The sequence below is a fragment of the Nannospalax galili genome, unplaced genomic scaffold (genome assembly GCF_000622305.1).
Source record: "Nannospalax galili isolate Female #2095 unplaced genomic scaffold, S.galili_v1.0 scaffold1855, whole genome shotgun sequence".
Classification (NCBI taxonomy): domain Eukaryota; kingdom Metazoa; phylum Chordata; class Mammalia; order Rodentia; family Spalacidae; genus Nannospalax; species Nannospalax galili.
The window spans coordinates 151,182-171,937 of NW_008336072.1; the positions used below are offsets into that span (position 1 = coordinate 151,182).

Genomic DNA, 20,756 nt, shown 5'->3' on the forward strand with positions numbered 1-20,756 from the left:
GAGAGAGGACAGCGCCTCCATCCATCTGTCCTCCATCCATCACCCGCTGGGCATTCAAGGGCTTGCACTGGCTGATACAAACAGCAATCCATTCGGCCATCCATCCACCACCTACCCAGATGTGTACAGAGCACCCTGCAGCTGCTGGGCTCTGGGCCCACACTGGGATACACAGATGAGGCAGCAGCACCTTCTCTCCATCCTGTAAAGTCCAGCTAGTGGAGACAAATGGACAGGGTTGAGTGCCCACTCCACAGCACATCTCCATACAGATGGAGGGGATCACTGGGAGTGGAAGGGGATGGAAAGCTGCTGATCCACGTGACTTCTCTGTCAACTGCCCACACGAGACCTCAGTCATGCCAACCAGAAGCAGGGGTGGCACACCCCCCACTCATGGCCCTGGGAGCTAATGCTGTGCTCCACAGGGCAGGACGTGAGTCCACAGAGATGCCACAGAGAAGGGCAAGGTTCCTGATTTAAGACTTCTCATGGAAATAAACTGTCATTACCCAAAGCATACCGCCAGACCACAGGACATGGAGCCATCACATGTGACACAACAGGTGAGCAAGCGTGACTCTCCTATGACTTTATCACATCACCCCAATACTGTAGGAGCCCTGGACCTGGGAGAAGTGCCAGTAGCCAGCACCAGGGGACTCGAGTTTCTCCTCTGAGGTGTGAGCTACAGGCTGGCTAGGGGATTGGTGAACGAGGTCAGCCTCTGTGCTCAAAGCATCCTGTCCTGGGCAAGGAGGAGTCTTGGAGCCAAATACTTCCTCTACAAGGAAGACTTTTTAAAAAGTATATTTTGGGGCTGGAGAGATAGTTCAGAGAGTTAAGGGCACTGGCTGCTGAGTTCAGTTCTCAACACCCACATGGCAGCTAACAACCATCCGTTTACTCCAGTTCCAGGAATCTGACGCCCTCTTCTTGCCTCTGTGGGCATTTCACACCATGGGTACACTGTATACATGTAGGCAAAACACTCCTACACATAACATAAAAATTGAAAGGGCGTGGCGGCACACACCTTTAATCCCAGCACTTGGGAGGCAAAGGCAGGCGGATCTCTAACTACACATAACATAAAAATTGAAAGGGCGTGGAGGCACACACCTTTAATCCCAGCACTTGGGAGGCAGAGGCAGGCGGATCTCTGTGAGTTCGAGGCCAGCCTGGTCTACATGGTGAGTTCCAGGACAGCTGGGGCTACAAGGAGACCCTGTCTCAAAAAACGGACGAAAAAAAAAAAAAAAAAAAAAAAAAAAACCAAAGAATAAATATATTTTAAATATATTTCCCCAGTGCAGGATATGGATCCCAGAGCCTCATGCACACTAAGCAAGCACTCTACCACTAAGCCACATTCCCAGACCTAGAGACATAAACCTATAAGCCCAATGGGTCAGATCTTTCATTTTCTTAGTAGTCGATTTAAATCTTTTAAATTGGAGAAAAACGTTCTAGAGGACCTCGGCATCTCGCTCATCCCTGTTTTCTGTCTCCGTTTCTTCCCTCGCTCCCAGTGTCCTCACTACACCTCACAGAGGGCAGATGCAGACCCACCCAGCCTCGCCCCAGGCTTATCTTTGAGCACCCGGGCACTGAACTAACAGGAGGGGTAGAGTTAGGAGGCTGAGCCCCCAGCAAGACATCTTCAGGCCCTGGTCTGGTGGGAGGTTCCAGGCACATTTGGTAAATGCCACAGTAGTTCCGTCTCTAGCCTCAAGGCTGCCTCGTGCCTTCAGCACATCCTGGAAGCTCCTGATCCTTCTATTTTCTGGAGGCTGATGGGGAGGAGGCCCTTACTCGCCTCAAATCACCCGGGCCAGCCACTCCAGAGCTGTCCTGTGCAGCCCGGTACCTCTGTTGCATCTGTGTATCCAGAGGCCCTTCGTGCCCTGGAAAGCAGTGGCCCACTGTCTTCCTCCTTGCTAGCTTCCTCCAGAAGTCCTCCCACAGGGCAAGGATCACTCACTCTGCCCCCTGTGTGTTGAGCAGGAAGAGGCCTTCCAGAAGCATCAGGGTCGATCTAGGAATCACACTTTAGGGATCACACTGCCCACTGGCTGTCTCCATTGGGAATTCACATATACTGCTGTGCTGGCGGCAGTGGCCCAGAGACAGGGTCCAGCACCCTCGGGGAGCCTCCTTCAACCTGACCAGGGAGGTACCAGCAAACCTTCATTACCAAAGGGAGAAGAGGGACCCTCCATTGAGAAGGAGCTCTCTACAGCCCAGCCCAGCAACCCTTGAAAGGTCCTGAAGCACTTCAATTCCAAAATCCAACTCTAAACATAGAGTTAAGTTGTACTGGGTAGGGGCTATGTTTGTGCCTTACGACACTGGAGAAACCTCACTTCCCAGAGCCTGCATGCAGCAAGCAATCAATAAATGCAGACTCAGGTATGGAAGGCCTGGAACAGAATGCACCCATCAAGGAACAAGCCAGTAAAATGCATCTTGGGCTCGCTGAAAATGGATGCCGCTGTTCATTTATTAATGTTCTTTAACAAACTTGGGCCCCTGCCATCGGCTGGGGTGAAGGCACATTTCAACTTCACCTTCTTCACCCCGCGTCATTTTCTCGGGGGAACATCTGCACTCTTCAATATTTAACAACCGAAGAAGCCCGCTGTGCATTTGGGCTGTCTCCTCTCCTGCATGAAGAGTGAGAGAGCTGAATTGAATTTTAACAATAATCACTTAGGAGCTTATGGACCGGAGCTGAAGCCCTAAACTGGTAAACGCTCATGTCGAGCTAATGAGGGGAGGAAACAGAGCCAGAAGCCTGGGTCCCGAGGCCAGCAGGCAGCTCTTTCCACCCTGCATACTGCAACTCCCCCTGCAGACCAGGAGGGGTCGGGATCACCAGGCCAGCACATGCTGTGTGTGGGCTTAGGGACAACCAGAACATCTTTGTCCCAAGATTGTATAAGAACCTCTTCTCATTCAGCGTATTCCCCTGGAGCTGGGATGGATGCCACGCTGGGGAGAGGCACAGGCTGGGCTGTGCGAACTCCACCTCCGCCAGGCTTTTCTACAATTCCTCAGCACCCACTACACCCAAGACACCAAGCCTGGGGCATAAAAATAGGTCCTACCCCATCCTTATGGTGCAGAAGGCTTGGGAAGAGCTTAGCCACCTGTAACTAACACCCAAGGCAGAAGGGCTAGAGATGGTATAATCATTCATCAACAGGGAACAGAAGGTCAACCACAAGGGACTCGGGACGTAGAAAGCAGACCGGGACCAGCTCTAGACCAGGACTATCTCTAGTACCACTGTCGAGTGACTGCCAGGATAGGACACAAACGTGAGCAAAGGGCAAGTGTGCTGACATTTATCTAAAGGGGAAGCAAAGACCAAACAAGAAGATCAGTGGAGGGAATCAGCATAAATTAGAAGAAAACTCCACAGAGGATGGGAAGGAGCAGGCACTGGGAGACTCAAGTTCTCTGTATAACTTGACCTTACCTTGTTTATCTTCTTTTGAAGCAGGGCCTTCCTATGCTGCCTAGGCTGGCACTGAATTCCAGAACTCAAATGACCTCCTGACCTCAGCCTCCCCGGTGCTGGGACTACAGGTTCATGCTACTGTAAACATGCGTGTAGGGTTTTGTTGTTGGATTTTTTCCAGCACTGTGGAAGGAGCCCAGGGCCTCACACGTTTGGCAAGTACTCTACTGCTGAGCTGCATACACCCCCAGTGCAACAATTCTAGACAGTTGTTATAAGAATTTAATCTAATTTGAGGGGCTGGGGAGATGGCTCAGCAGTTAAGAGCATCGACTGCTCTTGTAGAGGACCCGGGTTCGATTCCCAGCACCCACATGGCGGCTACAAACCTCCCTTAACTCCAGTTCCAGGGGAATCTGAAGCCCTCCTCTGACCCCCGCGACACTGCACAACACGGGTGCACTCACATACATGCAGGCAATACACTTGTACACAATAAAATAAAAATAATAAATAAAATGTCTTTTAAAAAAGAATTTAATCTAATTTGAAAAGGAACCCTCAGCATCATGCAGAATGAGATATGATATCTTGCATGTCCTGATGGGCACAAAGAGCAGTACATTGTGTCTGTGACATGACAAAACTGTATGACTTGGGTCTCTGTGAGGAGCAAAAGGCAAAACCCAGCCCACTCTGCCACAGCCGACTGCACACCTCAAAAATGCCTGTATCAGAAAAAAGCTGGACACTCATGGACAAAACTTTATTTTACTATAAGGGACATTAATGGGGACAATGGTGAGATCGCAGTAAAGTACCCCACAAAAAACACTGTATCAATGCTAATTTCCTAATGTTGACAGCTGCATATAATATATAGGGAAATATGCTTGCTTTTAGAAAACACTGTAGAGTATTTAGAACTCAGAAACACTATGTCTGTAACAGACCATCAGGACAACTCAGAAAAAAATGTATAGACAGATGGACAGATGGATGATGGATCAGTGGGTGAGTAGGCGATGGATATGCATGTCAGTGGATGGGTGGATGGATGGATGGATGGATGGATGGAATGTGGATGTGTGGGTGGACTGATATGGGTGGGCAGGAGATGGATGGATGTTAGTGGATAGATGGATGGACATGTGGGCAGATGAATGGGTGTGTGGGCAGATAGATGGATGTGTGTGTGAATAAACGGGTAGATGAGAGATGGACCTGTGGGTGGGAGATAGATAAATGGGTGGATGGACGCGTGCCTGCATAGTGGAGAGATGGTTGGATGGGAGGGGGCTAGGCAGATAGATAAAAACTGCAGACAGACGAATGTGGCAAACGTGACCCTTTGAGGAATAACCACGTGAAAAATACATAGAAAAAAAAACTTTGTGCTATTTTTATAACTTTCTTCTAAGTCTGAAATAAGATCAAAACAAACTGAAGTAAAACAAAGGCGATCTCTAAGCATCTAAAGTGCCAAGAAAAGGGCCATGCAGAGAAACAATCAAGCAGGGTCAGCCATGGAGACGGAGGGTGCGGGTGACTCTTCAAATGAAGGAACTGATGCTTCTGGAGTGAGACGTCCCCTCAGGGAAAAACCCTTGAAACCAGAAACCAGCTTAGTGGGCCCAAGGTTGGTGGTGGCCGTGGTGGGTTTCGTTTTTGTTTTCATTTTGCTTTCTGAGACAAGGTCCCAACTGTATCCCTGGCTTGCCTAAGACAGTGTAGCACTCCTGCCTCAGTCTCCTGAATGCTGGATTACAAGTATGAGCCACCATGCTCAGAGATCTGCATGTATCATTGCTACATACAAATGGGCAAGGCTGGTACTCCCTCAGAGAACCAGGACTGTCGGCATCAGGCAGAAGATGCAGCAAGAGCCCAGTGAGGTCCAACAGACACCCAGGAGTTCCGAACACCTGCTGCTACTGGGTTACCCACGTGAACTCATCCTGCCCTAGCCCTGGTCATTCTAAAAAGATCAACATCCGATGGCCTCCAGCTACAGTGAACACCCTGGAATCTGCAGATGGTGTCTAAAGATCACCTTCCACCCGAAAGACCCAGGGTTGCCTTGGTAAGTAGTTAATTCCAGCATTCAGACAAGAAATGGTTGCAAGGGGCCTGGACTATCTTGTCACACTGCAAAAAAGACTCCGAAGCCAAGAGATGAGGCACCCACAGCCCAGAGGCAGAACTTTCCAAGCACCCATGGGTCAAAACCACATGATCATAACACTGCCAATGTACCTCCTTGCATGGGCTATGGGTGATTCTAAAACGTGAAGGTGGGGCACCTCACTGGTCTCCGGCAGAGGGTTCAAATCATTACATTATTTATTATTTTTAATTTTTATTTTATGTGTAATGCCTGCACGTAAGTGCACCGGTGTCATGCAATGCCCTCAAAGATCAGAGAGGGCGTCAGATTCTGCTGAAACTGGAGTTAAACATGGTTGTTAGCCACCATGTGGTGCTGGGACTCGAACCCAGGTCCTCTGCAAGAGCAGCCAGCGCTCTTAACCTCTGAGCCATCTCTCCAGCCCTCAAATCATTACCTTAAAATTGGTCCATAAAAGGGGAAAACTCATGTGTCCCAACCTTCCCCACACGAACCACACTTCAAGGCAATGGGAAATTTGTTTTCAGAACTGTGTTGATTAATCAATGGAACAAGAACCACAGAACTAGAACTAGAAAATGACCGTTTTGCAAACTCTGATGAAATAACGACATCTGGCAATTACCGTGATACGTGAGAGCGAGCCTCGGGTCGACACATGACAACACAATCAAAGGTCCACTCCAAAGACTGACCACGTCCACCACTACATAGGGTAAGCACAGCAGGCAGGACAGTAGTCCACGGGAGCCAGTCATCAAGGACAAGGACAGAGAGAGAAGCCACCAAAAGACTGAGGAGACACACTAGCCATCCCCACCCACGGACCCAATTCAGAGCTGTCGAAAAACCACAAGCCTGTGGGGAAATCCAAGCTCCTGCCGGATCTCCAGTGAAATCAAAGAAAAGCAGTCCGCTGCTGTTTACCATCTTGCAATCTCAGCTTTTGTCTCTAAAACATACTGAGCTACCTACTAAAATATTTACAGATAAAGGGATAGGGTACTGGCTGGGCTTTGCCCGGCACACCAGCGAAGGGAAGGACCGACGCCAGCCTGGCCTAGAATCGCTCCTGCCGAAGCAGGTGTGGAAGTCGGCCAGGGCTCAACTATTTCTGCACACACAGTTAGAAAAAAAAACTGCTCAGAGCTGCCTCCGTGATGCCAGAGTGGATGCCACACCCCCACATTAAGAGCCACCACGGAGCAGGGCGGGATGGCTCTTTGGGGCAATAATTGTGGGTTCCATCCTAGGGAGCCAGAAATGCTGTCCCACGGCCGAGCAGCCTCCTATGGGCTTTGGGCCCATTTCTTCATGATCCATCAGCTGTGGGCCACACCCCTGTGGACTCTGGCCGGCTTCATGCTGCAACTTCCAAGTATTCCCGAGTGATGGGTACACAGGCAGCTCCTCCCCGCCCCCCGTGTGCAGTAGCCCTCTCCAAGCCAAACTGCCACCATCTTCCTGAGCTCAGCTGTGCTCACTTGCAAAACATCATCACAGCCGGGCTTGTTGGCTGCTGACTTCTCTCCTAGAAGGAGGGGCAGGGAGAGTCACGTGACCCTCACCTGCGCATCCAGCCACTCCTCCCTACCTAGTAGGCAATGACTTGTATGTGGTCTCAGGGAAGGGCTGGAGTATATAGATTGAGGTGGACTGGGAGAGGGGCTCCATTCATTCAGCTTCGGGGAAGCCATCAGCCATGCGGGCTGCTCTGGGGAACCACCCAGTTACTCCCTAAGCAAGCCTGGGGGAACTGAGGTAGAATTGAACTGTGGTTTGTCATTAGGACCTCAGAAGGAGGGGGTAGGTGTTGTCTAGTCCCCTCTAGGAAGAAAATTCTCACAACACCATCCTAATGTCTTGCCTCTGGCCAAGCACTGGCCATCACAACCGAGGCCCCTCCCCTTGGCCTGGCCTGACTGCACAGGTCACAGTGACCAGCTCTGGGCACACAGGGCTGAAGCGCTCCTCCAATCTTGCTTTCTCATAGCCTGGATCCCGCACAGCTATGACAACACTGTGTCCTGCAGCTGAATTACACACGTGGCTTTGGGGCTGGTTGGCCCGGTTTAAGCCTATACTACTTTGAGGACCCTACCCACTGGCAGGGTGACTTAGTCACCCATGCCTCAGTTTCCTCACCAGAAAGACCAAGCAGACACGGAGGTGAGGAGAAATAGCAATCACCAAGATATCCAAGGGCCCCAACTGCAATGGGCCCTCCACTCTCCGTAACCCAGAGGTGGGGACCTGGGGAGCACGGGCTAGGTGGGCAAGGCCAGCGGACAACCGAGTCCTGGGTCGCTTCCTCCTTCCTGATAAGTAACAGATTCCTCCAAAAAAGCTCTGAAAAAGTCTCAATGAACTGCTGGAGAAACACTGTCCCAGATTCACTAAAATCACCCCAGTTTCTGTGGACCACGTCCTTCCTTTCCCTCGCTCACCCCACCCTTGAAGCACAAGCCAAGGCTGGGGTCCATGAAGCAACAAGTGACAGACACAAGCTCAGGAAGAAAGTGCTATGTGGGAACTTCAATGTCCTAAGAGTTTGAAATCCAAGTCCACACCTGTCCCTGCCTACACCTGTCCCCACACACTCTTGGGCTCACACACGATTGTCCAAACATACTCCTTCTCACCCACCAGCCCAGCAACAGGGATCCTGATGACAGGCACATCAGTGGGACAGCAGCCCTGGCTCGGCCTTCGCCCCAGCAATAGCCTGTCCCCTATTAGCACTTTCTGGTACTCACGTAGGAAGTGCTTTTCCAGTAAGGCGATTTCTAGGTGACCCTTGATCTCGTTCAGTCGATCAAATTCTGTCCTGCTAAACTCCTGGACCCCTGTCGCCATGATGAGAGTCCCTGGACCAGCCTAGAAGGAAAACACAGCGCTCAGAGGGCGACACAGAAGCAGCCTGGCTTGACTCCCCCCATTGGTTCTAGGGGACCCCGGGGTCTTGGGAACAGCAGCTGTGGCATCCAGGGCATAAGGTCAGCATAACAATCACAGGACCCCCCCACCTGAATCTTCTTGAACCTACGGGACAAGGAAATACGGCTCTAAAACTGTGTGCCCGCACACCTGCCCACCTCAGGATCTCAGACGGCATGAGTCTCAGACCTGAAGTGAGGTTGACTTCAAGAAATAACTCAAGAGCCGGAGAGACGGCTCAGTGGTTAAGAGCACTGGCTGTTCTTGCAGAAGATGGGGGTTCAATTCCCAGCACCCACATGGCAGCTAACAACTACCCATAACTCTAATACCAGGGGATCAGACGCCTTCTTCTGTCCTCCATGGGGACTGCATGACATGGGTGCACTTACACACATGCAGGCAATACACATATATACATAAAATAAAAATAATAAGTAAAAAATTTTTAAAAAGAAATAACTCGAAAACCAAAATCCTAAATGAGGGCTGGGGAGATGGCTCAGTGGTATAAGCACTTGCCACACAAGAGTGAAAGCCAGAGTTGGGCTCCCAGAACCCACGGAGCCTGGGGGCGCATAGTGCCCCACCTGTAATCCAGTCTGGGAGGTGGAGGCAGGAGATCCCCAGAGCAAACCAGCCAGCCGAGATTAGGCATACCGACAAGCCCTAAGTATGATTAAGAGACCCTGCCTCAATGAGTGAGGTGGAAGAATGATCGAGGATGATGACTCGGGTCTCCACATGCATGTGCACACATGTGCGTCCACACACATGCACAGCAAACATACACAGTTGAAGAGAGAAAGGGGGGGGAGCCCTAAGTGAGGTCCTAAGCCTCTTTTTTGTTGTTTTGTTTTTGAGACAGGGTCTCACCATACAGTCCAAGCTAGCCTCAAATTCATGATCCTCTCGCCTCTGCCTTCCCGGCACTGGGGCTAGTGTACACCATCACACCTGCATTAGTCACTTTTCTGTTGCTGTGACAGAGACACCGACCAAAACAATTTATGGAAGGAAGAGTTTATTTGAGCTCACGTTCCAGGGAAATTATGGTCCATTGTGGCAGGGAGGCATGGTGGCAGAGGTGGCTGGAGCAGGAGCAGCAGAAGCTAAGCTCTCACATCTTCAAGCAGGCACAGGAAGCAAGAGAGCGACTGGAGAGCAACTGGCAAGGCTTAAGAACTAAGCTCACCCCCAGTGCCATGTCTCCTCCAGGATAGCCACACCTTCTAAGACCTCCCAAAAAAGCACCACCATCTGGGGACAAAATGTCCAAGTACTTGGAGCCTATGGGGGACATTCTCATTCAAACCACCACAGCACCCAAGCCTCTTGACGAAAGCAGTACTGACCGTGGTACTGCGGAGGAGAAACCACAGAGCTACTCTGGCCAGATGCCTGGAGTGCACTATATCCCAACCAAAGCACAGACAGCCACCCTTCCAACGGAAGCCCAAGGATGTCTATCCTACACCAAGTACAGAGAGGAAACCGGCTCCAGAGCAAAGGCGAGGCCTCTGGGAGTCAGAGTGAGCATGCGCCCCCCCCCCAGGTCCCTCCTGTTGGCTCTTGTGGTGGTTTGAAGGACAATGTCCCTCATAGGCCCAAGTATTTGAACACTTGGTTGGTTGGTGGTGCTGCTTGGGGAAGGTCATGGGAGGAGGTACGGCCATGTCGAAGGAAGCACATCACTGGTTGTGGGCCAGGACAGCTCTCAGCCTTGCCCCACTTCCAGTTTCCCTTTGCTGCTTCCTGTGCCTGCTTGAAGATGTGAGTGCTCAGATGTCTCCCCCATGATGGACTCTTACCCTCAGGAACCGTAAGCCCAATAAGCGCTTCCTTCTGTAAGCTGTCTTGGCCATGGTGTTTTGTCACAGCAATAGAAAAGAAACCAACACAGCTTCCCAGAGAGTAAATCCTACCACTGTCCTGTCCCTGTGCCACCACCAAGATCCATGCCAGCAGAGGGCTGGCTCCAGGGACAGTCCCACCGCCACTGCCATAGGTATCGGGCACAGCTATGCATCCTGCTGACCACAGGGAAAGAAAGCAGCCCCACCCAGTACAACCAGGCCTGCCCGGGACACAGTGGGCACTCACGTGGTCACCTCTACAGCTGCATTCTGCTACTGACCTGGCAAAAAAAAAATGGCACACAAGTTCCCCACCAGCTACAGAGGGGCCCTGACCACCTTACCAGGGTGCCTAGACCACTGCAAGACAATAGGCCATGTGTGTGGACAGCCCTGTGGATATGTGCCCCTTTTAGAGGGTCACAGCCTGGGATTAAGGGACTGGCAGAGACCAGGGGCTCTGGGCAAGGCCCTCCAGCCCATGGATACCCCACCTGAGCACCTAGCTTGCTTGTACTTTTGGCTGCTCTACTTACCAGAACACTTGTCTGTAGGGACAGGGACCAGGCCCTGGTCACCTGCTGCCCCCCGGACCTGGCTGGTGACACATGAAGACTGGGAACAACTAAAGGAAGGGCAGCTTCTGTTGCCTGGTCCACAAGGGGCCCACAGGTGCTGCCCAGTGCCACCACCAAGACCCATGCTGACAGATATGGAACACTGGAGGTACCTGTTCAGAGCACCCCAGCACCCCAAAGTCCCTGTCCAGGAGGAGAAAAGCTCTAAGGGCCCCAACGAGCACATGTCTCCACCTGTGCCCCACTATCTAAAGCAACAGACCCCAGAAAGTTGGCCACCAGGTGCAGAACCAGAACCCTGGCCTGGAAATACCATGCGGTCATCTGTCCACAGGTGGCTCAGCCCCAGCCAGCCACAGACAAGCTCAGTGAGCCAGAAAACGACTCACTATGACTCAGGCTGTAGCAGCCTGTGTGCAGGGCCCCAGATGCACAGGATGAGGCTCTCTGTCAAACCCACAGCCAAACCCCAAAAGCACTGCCTGTCTCCGGCCCTTACGTCTAGCCTATTATGTGTTAAAGGCCAATGGGTGATCGGATGTCTGAAGTGGTGAGGGTCTAGGAAGGGCACACGGGGCACACACATACTCCTAGTTCAAGTGTGTTGATCATTTAAAACACTTCCTATTACAATAATAATAATAGTAACAATAATGATTTTTTTAAAAATCAGGGTTGAAGAGATGGCTCAGCAGTTAAGAGCACTGTCTGCTCTTCCAGAAGCCCCAAGTTCAGTTTCTATCACCCACGTCACAACTGCCTATAATTCCAGCCTCAGGGAACCCGGCACCTTCTTATGGTCTCTGTGGGTACCCACACCCACATGGCATATACTCACATAGACACACATAAATAAGAGTAAATCTCTTTAAATTTTTAATTAACTTATTTTTCTTTTATGAGTGTCTGTCTGCTTGTATGTGTGCCACATGCATGTTGGTGCCTGAGGAGGCCAGAAGAGGGCGATAGACATTCCTGGAACTGGAGTTACAAAGACTTGTGAGCTACCATGTGGGGGCTGGGTCCTCTGCAAGAACAGTGAATACAAATAAATCTTAAGGGGCTGGAGAGACGGCTCAGCGGTTAAGACCACTGGCTGCTCCTGCAGAGGCCCAGGGTCCAGGCACCAGCACCCACATGGCAGCTCACAACCGACCAGCCTTAACTGATGCCAGGTGAAGCTCAGCAGTTAAGACCACTGGCTGCTCCTGCAGAGGCCCAGGGTCCAGGCACTAGCACCCACATGGCAGCTCACAACCGACCAGCCTTAACTGATGCCAGGTGATCTGACACCCTCTTCAAATACATTAATTTTTAATTTTAAAAAAAACCTCTTACAAAAAAAAAAAATTCAGTCTCAGACACAAACTCCAGCCACCTGTGACCAGCTCATTGCTAACCCAGCTCTGGGCCATACAACCCCAGTCAGCACCCAGCTTTAACCTTGTCCCATCATGTCTTCCCACCACCTGTCCACCCCCTGAACCAGCGCCTCTACCCAGGCTGGTTCCACAATGCACCCTGATCTCTTCATCTCTATCTCCTGTTCTCTAGGCCTCTTGCCTATGCAATTTCTACACGTTTCCCCACTTTCCCTGTGTTTAAGTCACATAGCCACCTGGCCCCCCGCGTGGTAAGCAAGGCAGTCTCTAGAAGTAGGTCAGTGTTAACCTGAAATGGGATCCAGCAGCCCAGGAGCTCTGCAGCCCTGTTCTTGCCTCATGCCCAGAGAGTGCCCCACATGCCCAGCTGGTCTAGCCTGCCCTCCACTGGGCCTGTCTGCAAGGAAACATGTTAAATATTTCACTTGCTCTGCTCACTTGCAGACTCACAGCACCAGTACCACCACTGGGTTCAGCAGGCCTGTCTGCTGTCCCCACCAGCTGAGACACCCTCTGGCATTCTAAGTGGCCAGAGGCTGGCCCAGGCATGGGCACAGAACATGCAGGCTAACTGAGGCCTCGCCCAGGTAGATAACTGTTAAAATGTTAGGTAACTGTCAAGAGTTATATAGCACAGAGGACTCCATAAAACAAGAACCAAGCACTCCCCAGCACAGCACTGTGCTGAAGACAGGACACAGCCCCCTGCAGCCAGTACTGCCAGCCTGTCCTACCCATCCATCTCACGCTTTGCCCTCTCACCACCAAGTCTTCCCAGGGTCTCCTCAAGGGATGCTGGAGGGAAAAGAGGGGTGGAGGCACCCTAAGAAATGACTGTCCTCATTCTACAGTACCTGGGGGCTTTCATCTACAGTAAGGACACAACCCCGAGCACAGGCAGAGGGCTGTAAACCCCGGCCAGCGTCCACATCTTTTAGCCCCTAGCAGCCCTCACACAGCCATGTCCATTAAGGGAAGAGGAAGGAACTGAGGGACTGACAGCTAGTGACCAGGGACAAAGCCAGATGTGCACCCATTTCCCCTCATCTTAAGCCCCTGCCCTGACAATGGGAGGCGGTGCCCTGAGGGTAGGGGCCGAGGACAAACTGCGCTGGACACAACACTGTTCCCATGAGAAACATCCCAAGGCTCCAAATGAAAACAATGCCCACGTATGACCAGAAGGAGGGTAACCCAGGTGTTAGGAGATGAGTGTCTGGAATATGAATCAGTAGGGAAGGGTGAGGAGAAGAGTCTGAGCACCTCCAGACCCTGTGCTCCATCAAGAGTTAACCTAAGGAACTGGAACCTTGTGCCCAGTCCCACCTGGCCCCATCACTGACCTGTAGTATGGCCTTGGGTGTAATACCCACTCAGGGTCTCAGTGTCCTAATCTAGACAATAGCCCTAGAAGGGGTTGCCTTAAGGCATGGCACAAACACCCTAGCTCTCTTTATGTCCTGGATATAGGTGTTTCCCTCTCGGAGCAAGACCAAGTTCCAACACCCTGGCTAGCATGGAGCCTATAGAAAATGTCAGTTTTCAAAACAATCCAGGACACCAGTTCAACAGTGCTTCTCTGTTCTTAGCATGTCAGCCCAAGGAAGGGTGGATTCCAAGTGATGGGGGTAAGAAGGAAGCTTGGAGATATACCAGTGCAGCCCAGCTTGCAAGCCAGGAAGGAAGCAGTGTGGTTGTGCAACAGCAGACAACGGGTGTGGGGGCTGGCAGGGAAGGCGGCTCTCGGTCCTGGGGCAGAGGCATAAGCATCAACCTGATGTGTCTAGTAACCTCCTGTCAAAAGTAGCCAGCACATCCCTAGATGGCCAGCTGAATGCTTGCATCTACATCTGTAGATGGCTAGCCCGGTGCCTGGGCCTCAGAATTTCTGCTCAGTATGTGGATTCCGATGGTGGAAGGGGGTCATAGCTCATCTAGGAGTCTCTGTACCCCAACAGCAGTGAGGGTGGACTTGAGGAATCTGACCAGCTGACCAGGGACTTCAATGGGGGTGATAAGGCCCCAGGATACTGTGCTGGATCCTTCTGAGGGCCCCAGAGTCCCCCTTCTCAGACTCAGAGGAGCGACCGTGATCTGGAGTCGGGAGCCTCGACATGAACTGAGGCTATGCTGTAACCACTACAAGTTTAAGTAATAAATAAAGTGAATGCAAAGATGAACACCAGTCTCGTAGCAAAAGCCAGGCAGGCCAAAGCTGCTGGGAGCTGCTGCTTCTGCTTGGGTTAGCACACAAAAGAGCTGGAGAATACCCATGCTGGGGGCAAGAGTCACGGGGGTAAACTGCACTACCTGGAGGCAGGCAGCCCTCAGCAGCCGTCAGAGGTCCCAGCACTCTCACACCAGCAGGACATGGTCTATGTTAGGCATGAGGCTCACTGATCATGCAATGTTGCAGGCTGGAGGGCACACGTGTCCCTCAGTGCAGAGGTCAGGAGAAGCAGCAACACGTTCCCCAATGGGACAGTAAGTGGCTGCTGAGTCAGAGACAAGCTCCGCAGAGCTTCAGTGAATGGGGCCTGGCTGTGCTACCCCAACCAGGGAGTGCCCCGACCCTGCACATGGGAATGGAGGATGGCTCAGTTACTGGGAAAACAGGGTGTCAGACACTCGGAAGTAAAGCACAGGGTCTCCATGATACCCAGAGACTCCAGATGCAAACAGATGTTCATGAGAAGCCAAGGTGGAAAGAAACCTTACGTCCACCATTATATATAATGTGGTCCATCCAAACCATGGCGCGTTATTTATTTATTCAGCTTAGTTTTTTGAGACAGCTTGTTATGTAGCCCTGGCTGGCCTCGTGGCAATCTGCTTCAGCCTCCCAAGTGCTCAGATTATACATGTGATGTGCTATAAGGTATAGATAGATGATAGATGATAGATTGATGGATGGATGGATGGAAAGATAGATAGATAGATAGATAGATAGATGATAGATGATAGATTGATGGATGGATGGATAGATAGATAGATAGATAGATAGATAGATAGATAGATAGATGATGGATGGACAGATAGACAGATAGATTTGTATTGCTCTTGTTATAGTTAAGATTGAACCTAGGGCCTTGCACACACTAGACAAGCACTCTACTGCTAAACTTCATCTCCAGCCCAAACCACGGGACGTTATTCAGTCATGTAAAGGAACAACGCCCTGACACCAGAGGCCACATGCTGGGAAATGTGCAGAACAGGCAAAGCCGGGCTGGCAGGATGGCTCAGCAGGTACCAGCACTTGCTGCCTAGCCAGACCACCTCAGTTCAATCCCCAGGCCCTATAGAGTGGAAGGAGAGAACTGCCTCCATTAAGTTGTTCTCAGACCTCCATAGGCACACACGACAGGGACGTATGCACACATGCACACTGTGTGCACGCAAACATATGCACAAAGAATACATTCATAAATAAATGTACGTAAAACTTTTTAAGGAATCAGCAGTACAACAGAGACAGCAGGGTGGCAGTGGGCAAGGGCTGAGGCCGGAAGTCGCCAGGAGTGACCACGAAAGTATGTATGGTCCCTCTTAGGTTGCACAATGTGGAGAACACACTGGAGACCACTGAATGGCCACTGGCAATGGCTCCCTACACACTGTGAGGATGCCACCACAAGGCTGTCATCAAACTAGCCGACCACTGAGGCCTCTGTGCTGGTGTCTAAGCTCCCAACAACATCATCTCCGGTAGGTTACACAGAGCAGGGAGCCCCAACAGGGGCTCACCTGGGGTGTGGGGAACGTCATCTGCTGCGTGCACTGCCCCTGGAGCGTGATCCCAGAGCACTGTCTACCTGCAACAGGGACAGAGCTTTGCAAAGGGGCTGGACCTGGAAGGAGGTCTGAGTCACTAGTTCATAGCTGTTAGTAATTTTAGCTATCTGCCTGATAACAATGGGCCAGACCCAGGCCAAGTACCAATGAGCATTATCTCACTTAATGTCCAAACCAAGCCCAGGACAGACACGCTCCCTTTAAAATCTGTGGGCGCTGAGGGACAAGTAAAGGGCAAAGAGTGGAAGCTGGTCCTCTACAATCAGTGATGTGGAACCCTGCACAGCTCTCTGACCAGGGTCTGTTTCTCCTAAAGGGCTGAACCTATGGTGGGCATTTCCCATGATTCCTGGCATCCAGACCCCTACAGTAGTTTCCCTTCAGGGTCCCCTACTTCTGCAAGGTACAAGAACCCAAGTCCACAATCTAATTTGAAGGAGTCTGATCAGTATCTGCCCTCTGCCCTCAGCTACAGCCCAATGCCAAGCCCATCTGAGAAATCGACATGGTCGCCAGGACCTCATGGAGTCATCTGCACATGAAAGGTGGTCCAAACACAGCCCGCTTTTCTCTGATCCCACCCCAGTTCTCATCTAACCAGCCCTATGCCGGGCATGTTCCGTTTTTCTCCTTCTCCTGTCCCCAGAAGTCCACATTCTCCAAACTTCTGCCACAACCTAGTCACCCTAAAGAAATCAGCTTCAGGGACTGGAGAGGTGGCTCAGTGGTTAAGAATACTGGCTGCTTTGGCAGAAGACCCTAGTTCAGTTCCCAGCACCCACTGGTAGCTAACAACCATCCATAACTCCAACTTCAGATCTGACTGATGGCCTCTCCTGACCTCCACAGGCATTACCACAACACGGGTGCACTTACGCACATGGAGGCCATACACTCATACACACAAAGTATAATAAAAATGTTTTAATAAAATATTTTTTTAAAAAAGAAAGAAATCAGCTTTAAAATTGACTCTCCAGGCCAGGCATGGTGACTCATGCCTTTAATCCTAGCACATGTGAGGCAGAGACAGGCAGATCTCTGTGAGATTGAGGCCAGCCTGGTCTACATAGTGAGTTCCAGGCCAGCCAGGGCGACCAGGAGACCCTGTCTCAAAACCAAACCAAACCAAACCAAAACCTGACCGTCTCCTGCAGGGGCTCCCAGTACCCCTAAACCCAGACATTACGCCTCTAGTCAAGGTCCCCATGTCCTGCAACCTCCACTCCCACTGCAGTAGCCGGCCCAGTACCTGAACCCTCTGGTTCCTCTCTGTCTGAAAGCAGTTCACCCACCACAGCACCCCTGGGGACCACAGCACACACCAGGGACAAACCCACCCCCTGTAACGTCGAGACAAAGTCACCTAAAATGTGAGTCCTAAACCTCAACCTCACCAGCTTGTCTGCCCTCTCCTCACCAGGTGTCCCAGACCTTGACCAATGTTGCCCAAGGTGGCCACAGAAACCCATGACACCCCTACCTGCCCCGCCATCCACCAACACCAAAGTCCATGCCTGCCGCGAGGCTCCCAGACCTTGTACACAGTATGCTTGTCACAGCCTCAGGGCCTTCGGTCAGTGCCAGTCCAGGCTGTGTCACCAGCAGGAGGTCCCAGGCTAGCCACATGTCACAGAGGTGTGGAAATCATGTAGCCTGGGCACCCAGTTCTTCCACAGCAGCATCTGCGCACTGTACAACAGAAGTTCCTTCTGACTGGGTTCCAAGTAAGGCTCTGAGTCAGGCTGGCTAGCCCTAGAGGTTTGTGCACACCCTCTTCTCCACACACTACCTCGGGCTTCCCCAGATGTACACACGCCCAAATGGGAAGGACCATCCGCTCCAACTCTACCATACCCAGGCAAGGTGGCTGGACACACAGATGGACAAGAGCGGGAGCCAGAACAGCCACACTTCTGCCTCTGGGCGAGGTCCCTTTGGCCACTGAACTCAAAACTCGTGTGTGTGTGTGTGTGTGTGTATGTGTGTGTGTGTGTGTGTGTAGGCCAGTGCTTGTCCCTGAATACGCACCATAGACTCACTCTAAAGCCCCTCATGCTAGCACTGGGTAAGATACGGCTTTCCTGTCAAGACAAGACCTTGTGTTCCAGTGATGTTACCTATACACAGAGACACACCAAGCTGGGTGCCTGGCCCACCCCCTGCTAGACCAAACATTGAGGGATCAGCCGTGGCCTTTGACTGCTGAAGGCAGCACGAGCCACACAGGCCAGAGGCTGGGCGGGAACACGAAGGGCCCCACCCCACGGGCCCCACAGCACAGGCACATAGCCAGGCTCTTAGGAGGCAGCATAAGTAAATTATTAATCCTGCCAGGAGTGGTTCACAGTCACCGTCCTATTATGAAGCATTAATAATACAGGAGCCTGGGAAGGCCAGTGATCACAGCCCCATCTGAAAAGAAGACCCTGCTCAGAGGCTGTGAGGGAAAACCAACAGGCCAACAAATATACTCAGAGATGCTGAAGTAGCAGCAAGGGGGACCAGCAGATGTGCACGCCACAGCCAGCCTGAGACCAAAGAGGCCATTGTGCTGGGCTTGCTTACTCCACTCCACTCTTCAGATTCTGAGAAACCCAAGCTCCGGAAGGCAGGGGCCCCTGGGTCTGTGCGTTCCCAAGCCCGGCCCTCGCTGAGTTCTCCAGGGATATCTACTGCCCCAATGAAAAGTCCATTGCCACTGACCACTCTATGGGCTGATGAGGGCTCAGCCAGTGGCATGGGTCAGTGACACACATCCTGGAACAGACAGACAAGATGGGTGCCAGCAGCTTCCAGACGAACCCCGCCCTGTCCCATCCCTACACCAATGCTCCTGGGGGTTGGGCCAGGCCACAATATTGTTTATATGAGATGTTTCCCAACCACTCAGAAAGTCAACTAACAAAGGCAGAGAAAGGCAGCCCCTGCACAAAGTGTGGGACAGATGTCCCACCCAGACAAGCACCAAGCCCATTCACTGGGTGTCTGTGGGGTGTGATGAACACGCCAAGGGGACAAAGAATCCGACTGTGTGAGTTGGGAGGGATAGCCAGCCTGGGCACAGTGGGGATCTGACTACGTCCATGCTCAGCTTGGCCACCTACAGACTAGGCACAATATCTCCACCCACACCAAGGGCTGCAGAAGTCGAAGGGGTTGGCATACTCACAGGGTCCCTGAGCTCCTCGCTGTCCCGGGGCGAGGTCCTCGGCGTCTTTAGGGGGATCTCGTCTCCACACTCGGTGTCCGAGGCATTTGGGGACTCCGCTAGGTCAAGGAAGTCCTCTCTCTTGTGGCCTCTGAACCTGATCCTGTCCAACCTCCTGAGCATGTTCAGCACTGTGCTCCTCGGCCTCACCTGGACATGACGGGAGGGCTCCCTGCGAGAGAAAGGGGCATGTCACTGGCTGCCCACTGCTGCCTTGCCCGTACTTGGCTGCAGTCCCATGTCTAGGCTGACAGTGGTTCCTAGCTCAACAGTGGCCATCCCAGCCAGATCCCCCTGCAGGCTCCCCATCACCTCACCACAGACAGTCTGATTGGCTGCAGAGGTTCCTTCTGCCCCAGGCTCCAGCAGCACAGAAGGAAGCCTGAGGTCCTCCAGGGACCCTCTTGGTCATACCGGTCTGCACCACCATGGCATGACAGACCCAAGACCATGGAAAGAAGGTGGAGCTGGGAAGGGAGAAGAGGAGTCTGAGGTCCTCCGGGGACCCTCTTGGTCATACCGGTCTGCACCACCATGGCATGACAGACCCAAGACCATGGAAAGAAGGTGGAGCTGGGAAGGGAGAAGAGGCTGACCACTGTCCAAAACGCTAACAAACAGAACCACAAGTGACTAGGCTGGATGCACTGCCTGGGTCAGCACCAGGGCTGGGCCTCAGCAAGCATCAAGCCTGCCTTTGCAGACTCTCTGTTGGCCCAGTGTGTAGAGCCAGGCAGGGACCCTCCTGTGCCTTTGTCAGCCCAACCTTCCCTTTCACCATCCAAGCCTAGCTTGGCCTTGGAGACTCAGCTCGGGCCTTACTTCTTCTGACAAGTCCTCCCAGAACTGGACTGGGTCGGGGAGCAGGCAGAGGCCTGGCAGCATGTCACACTGCATGCTGTGTGCTGCATGCAAAGCGCATGTACTATAACACAAGAGATGCCCTGGAGGCCTGTTCTCTTTATCTCTACCCTTACCGGACCAGGAGAGCCTTGGCAACCCTCAAAACTCCCAGGAGGGGTGGGGAGGGGCTGTTCTTCCACAGGGTTCAGTTGGCCTTGGTCTCAGGCCCATAGAAGGGCTGCCCAGGTAGGGAAGGGCCACAGCTCCGATCCTAGACCAAGCCATGGAGCTCCAGGTCCAGGGCCCACAGGCTGCGCTCCCACAGAGCCTGCCTCTGATACCTGTGAGAGCCCTGAGTCCCCACAGCAGTGTCAGACACACGTGGGCCCCAGCCTGCTCTGCTGTTTGCTGCCTTTCTGAGCTTAGATCCTTGCCTCTCTGAAAGAGAAATGATCCTGACCAAGCAAAAGTATTCTGGGAGTTTGAGATGACACATGCTAACAGCCTGAACCTGGGCCTAATCAACCACAAGATTGTTTTCACGCAAAGAGTACTGAGGG

The 20,756-nt window shown here is 52.1% G+C and overlaps 1 protein-coding gene across 2 annotated transcripts in view; it reads right to left on the reverse strand.

Moving 5' to 3' along the window:
* Gramd4 (GRAM domain containing 4) overlaps positions 1 to 19,525 on the reverse strand; it is a 51,656-nt gene extending 32,131 nt beyond the window's left edge. The window contains exons 1-2 of one of the 2 annotated variants that reach the window (XM_008830852.3): positions 19,315 to 19,525; positions 8,351 to 8,471 (exon numbers count right to left, since the gene is read on the reverse strand). In XM_008830852.3, coding sequence (XP_008829074.1) covers positions 8,351 to 8,471; positions 19,315 to 19,476 — 283 coding nt within the window. In that variant the 5' untranslated portion in view covers positions 19,477 to 19,525. The remainder of the gene's footprint in view (positions 1 to 8,350; positions 8,472 to 19,314) is intronic. The other variant, XM_029562388.1, reaches the window with a different exon arrangement.
* Positions 19,526 to 20,756: the final 1,231 nt, after the last annotated feature.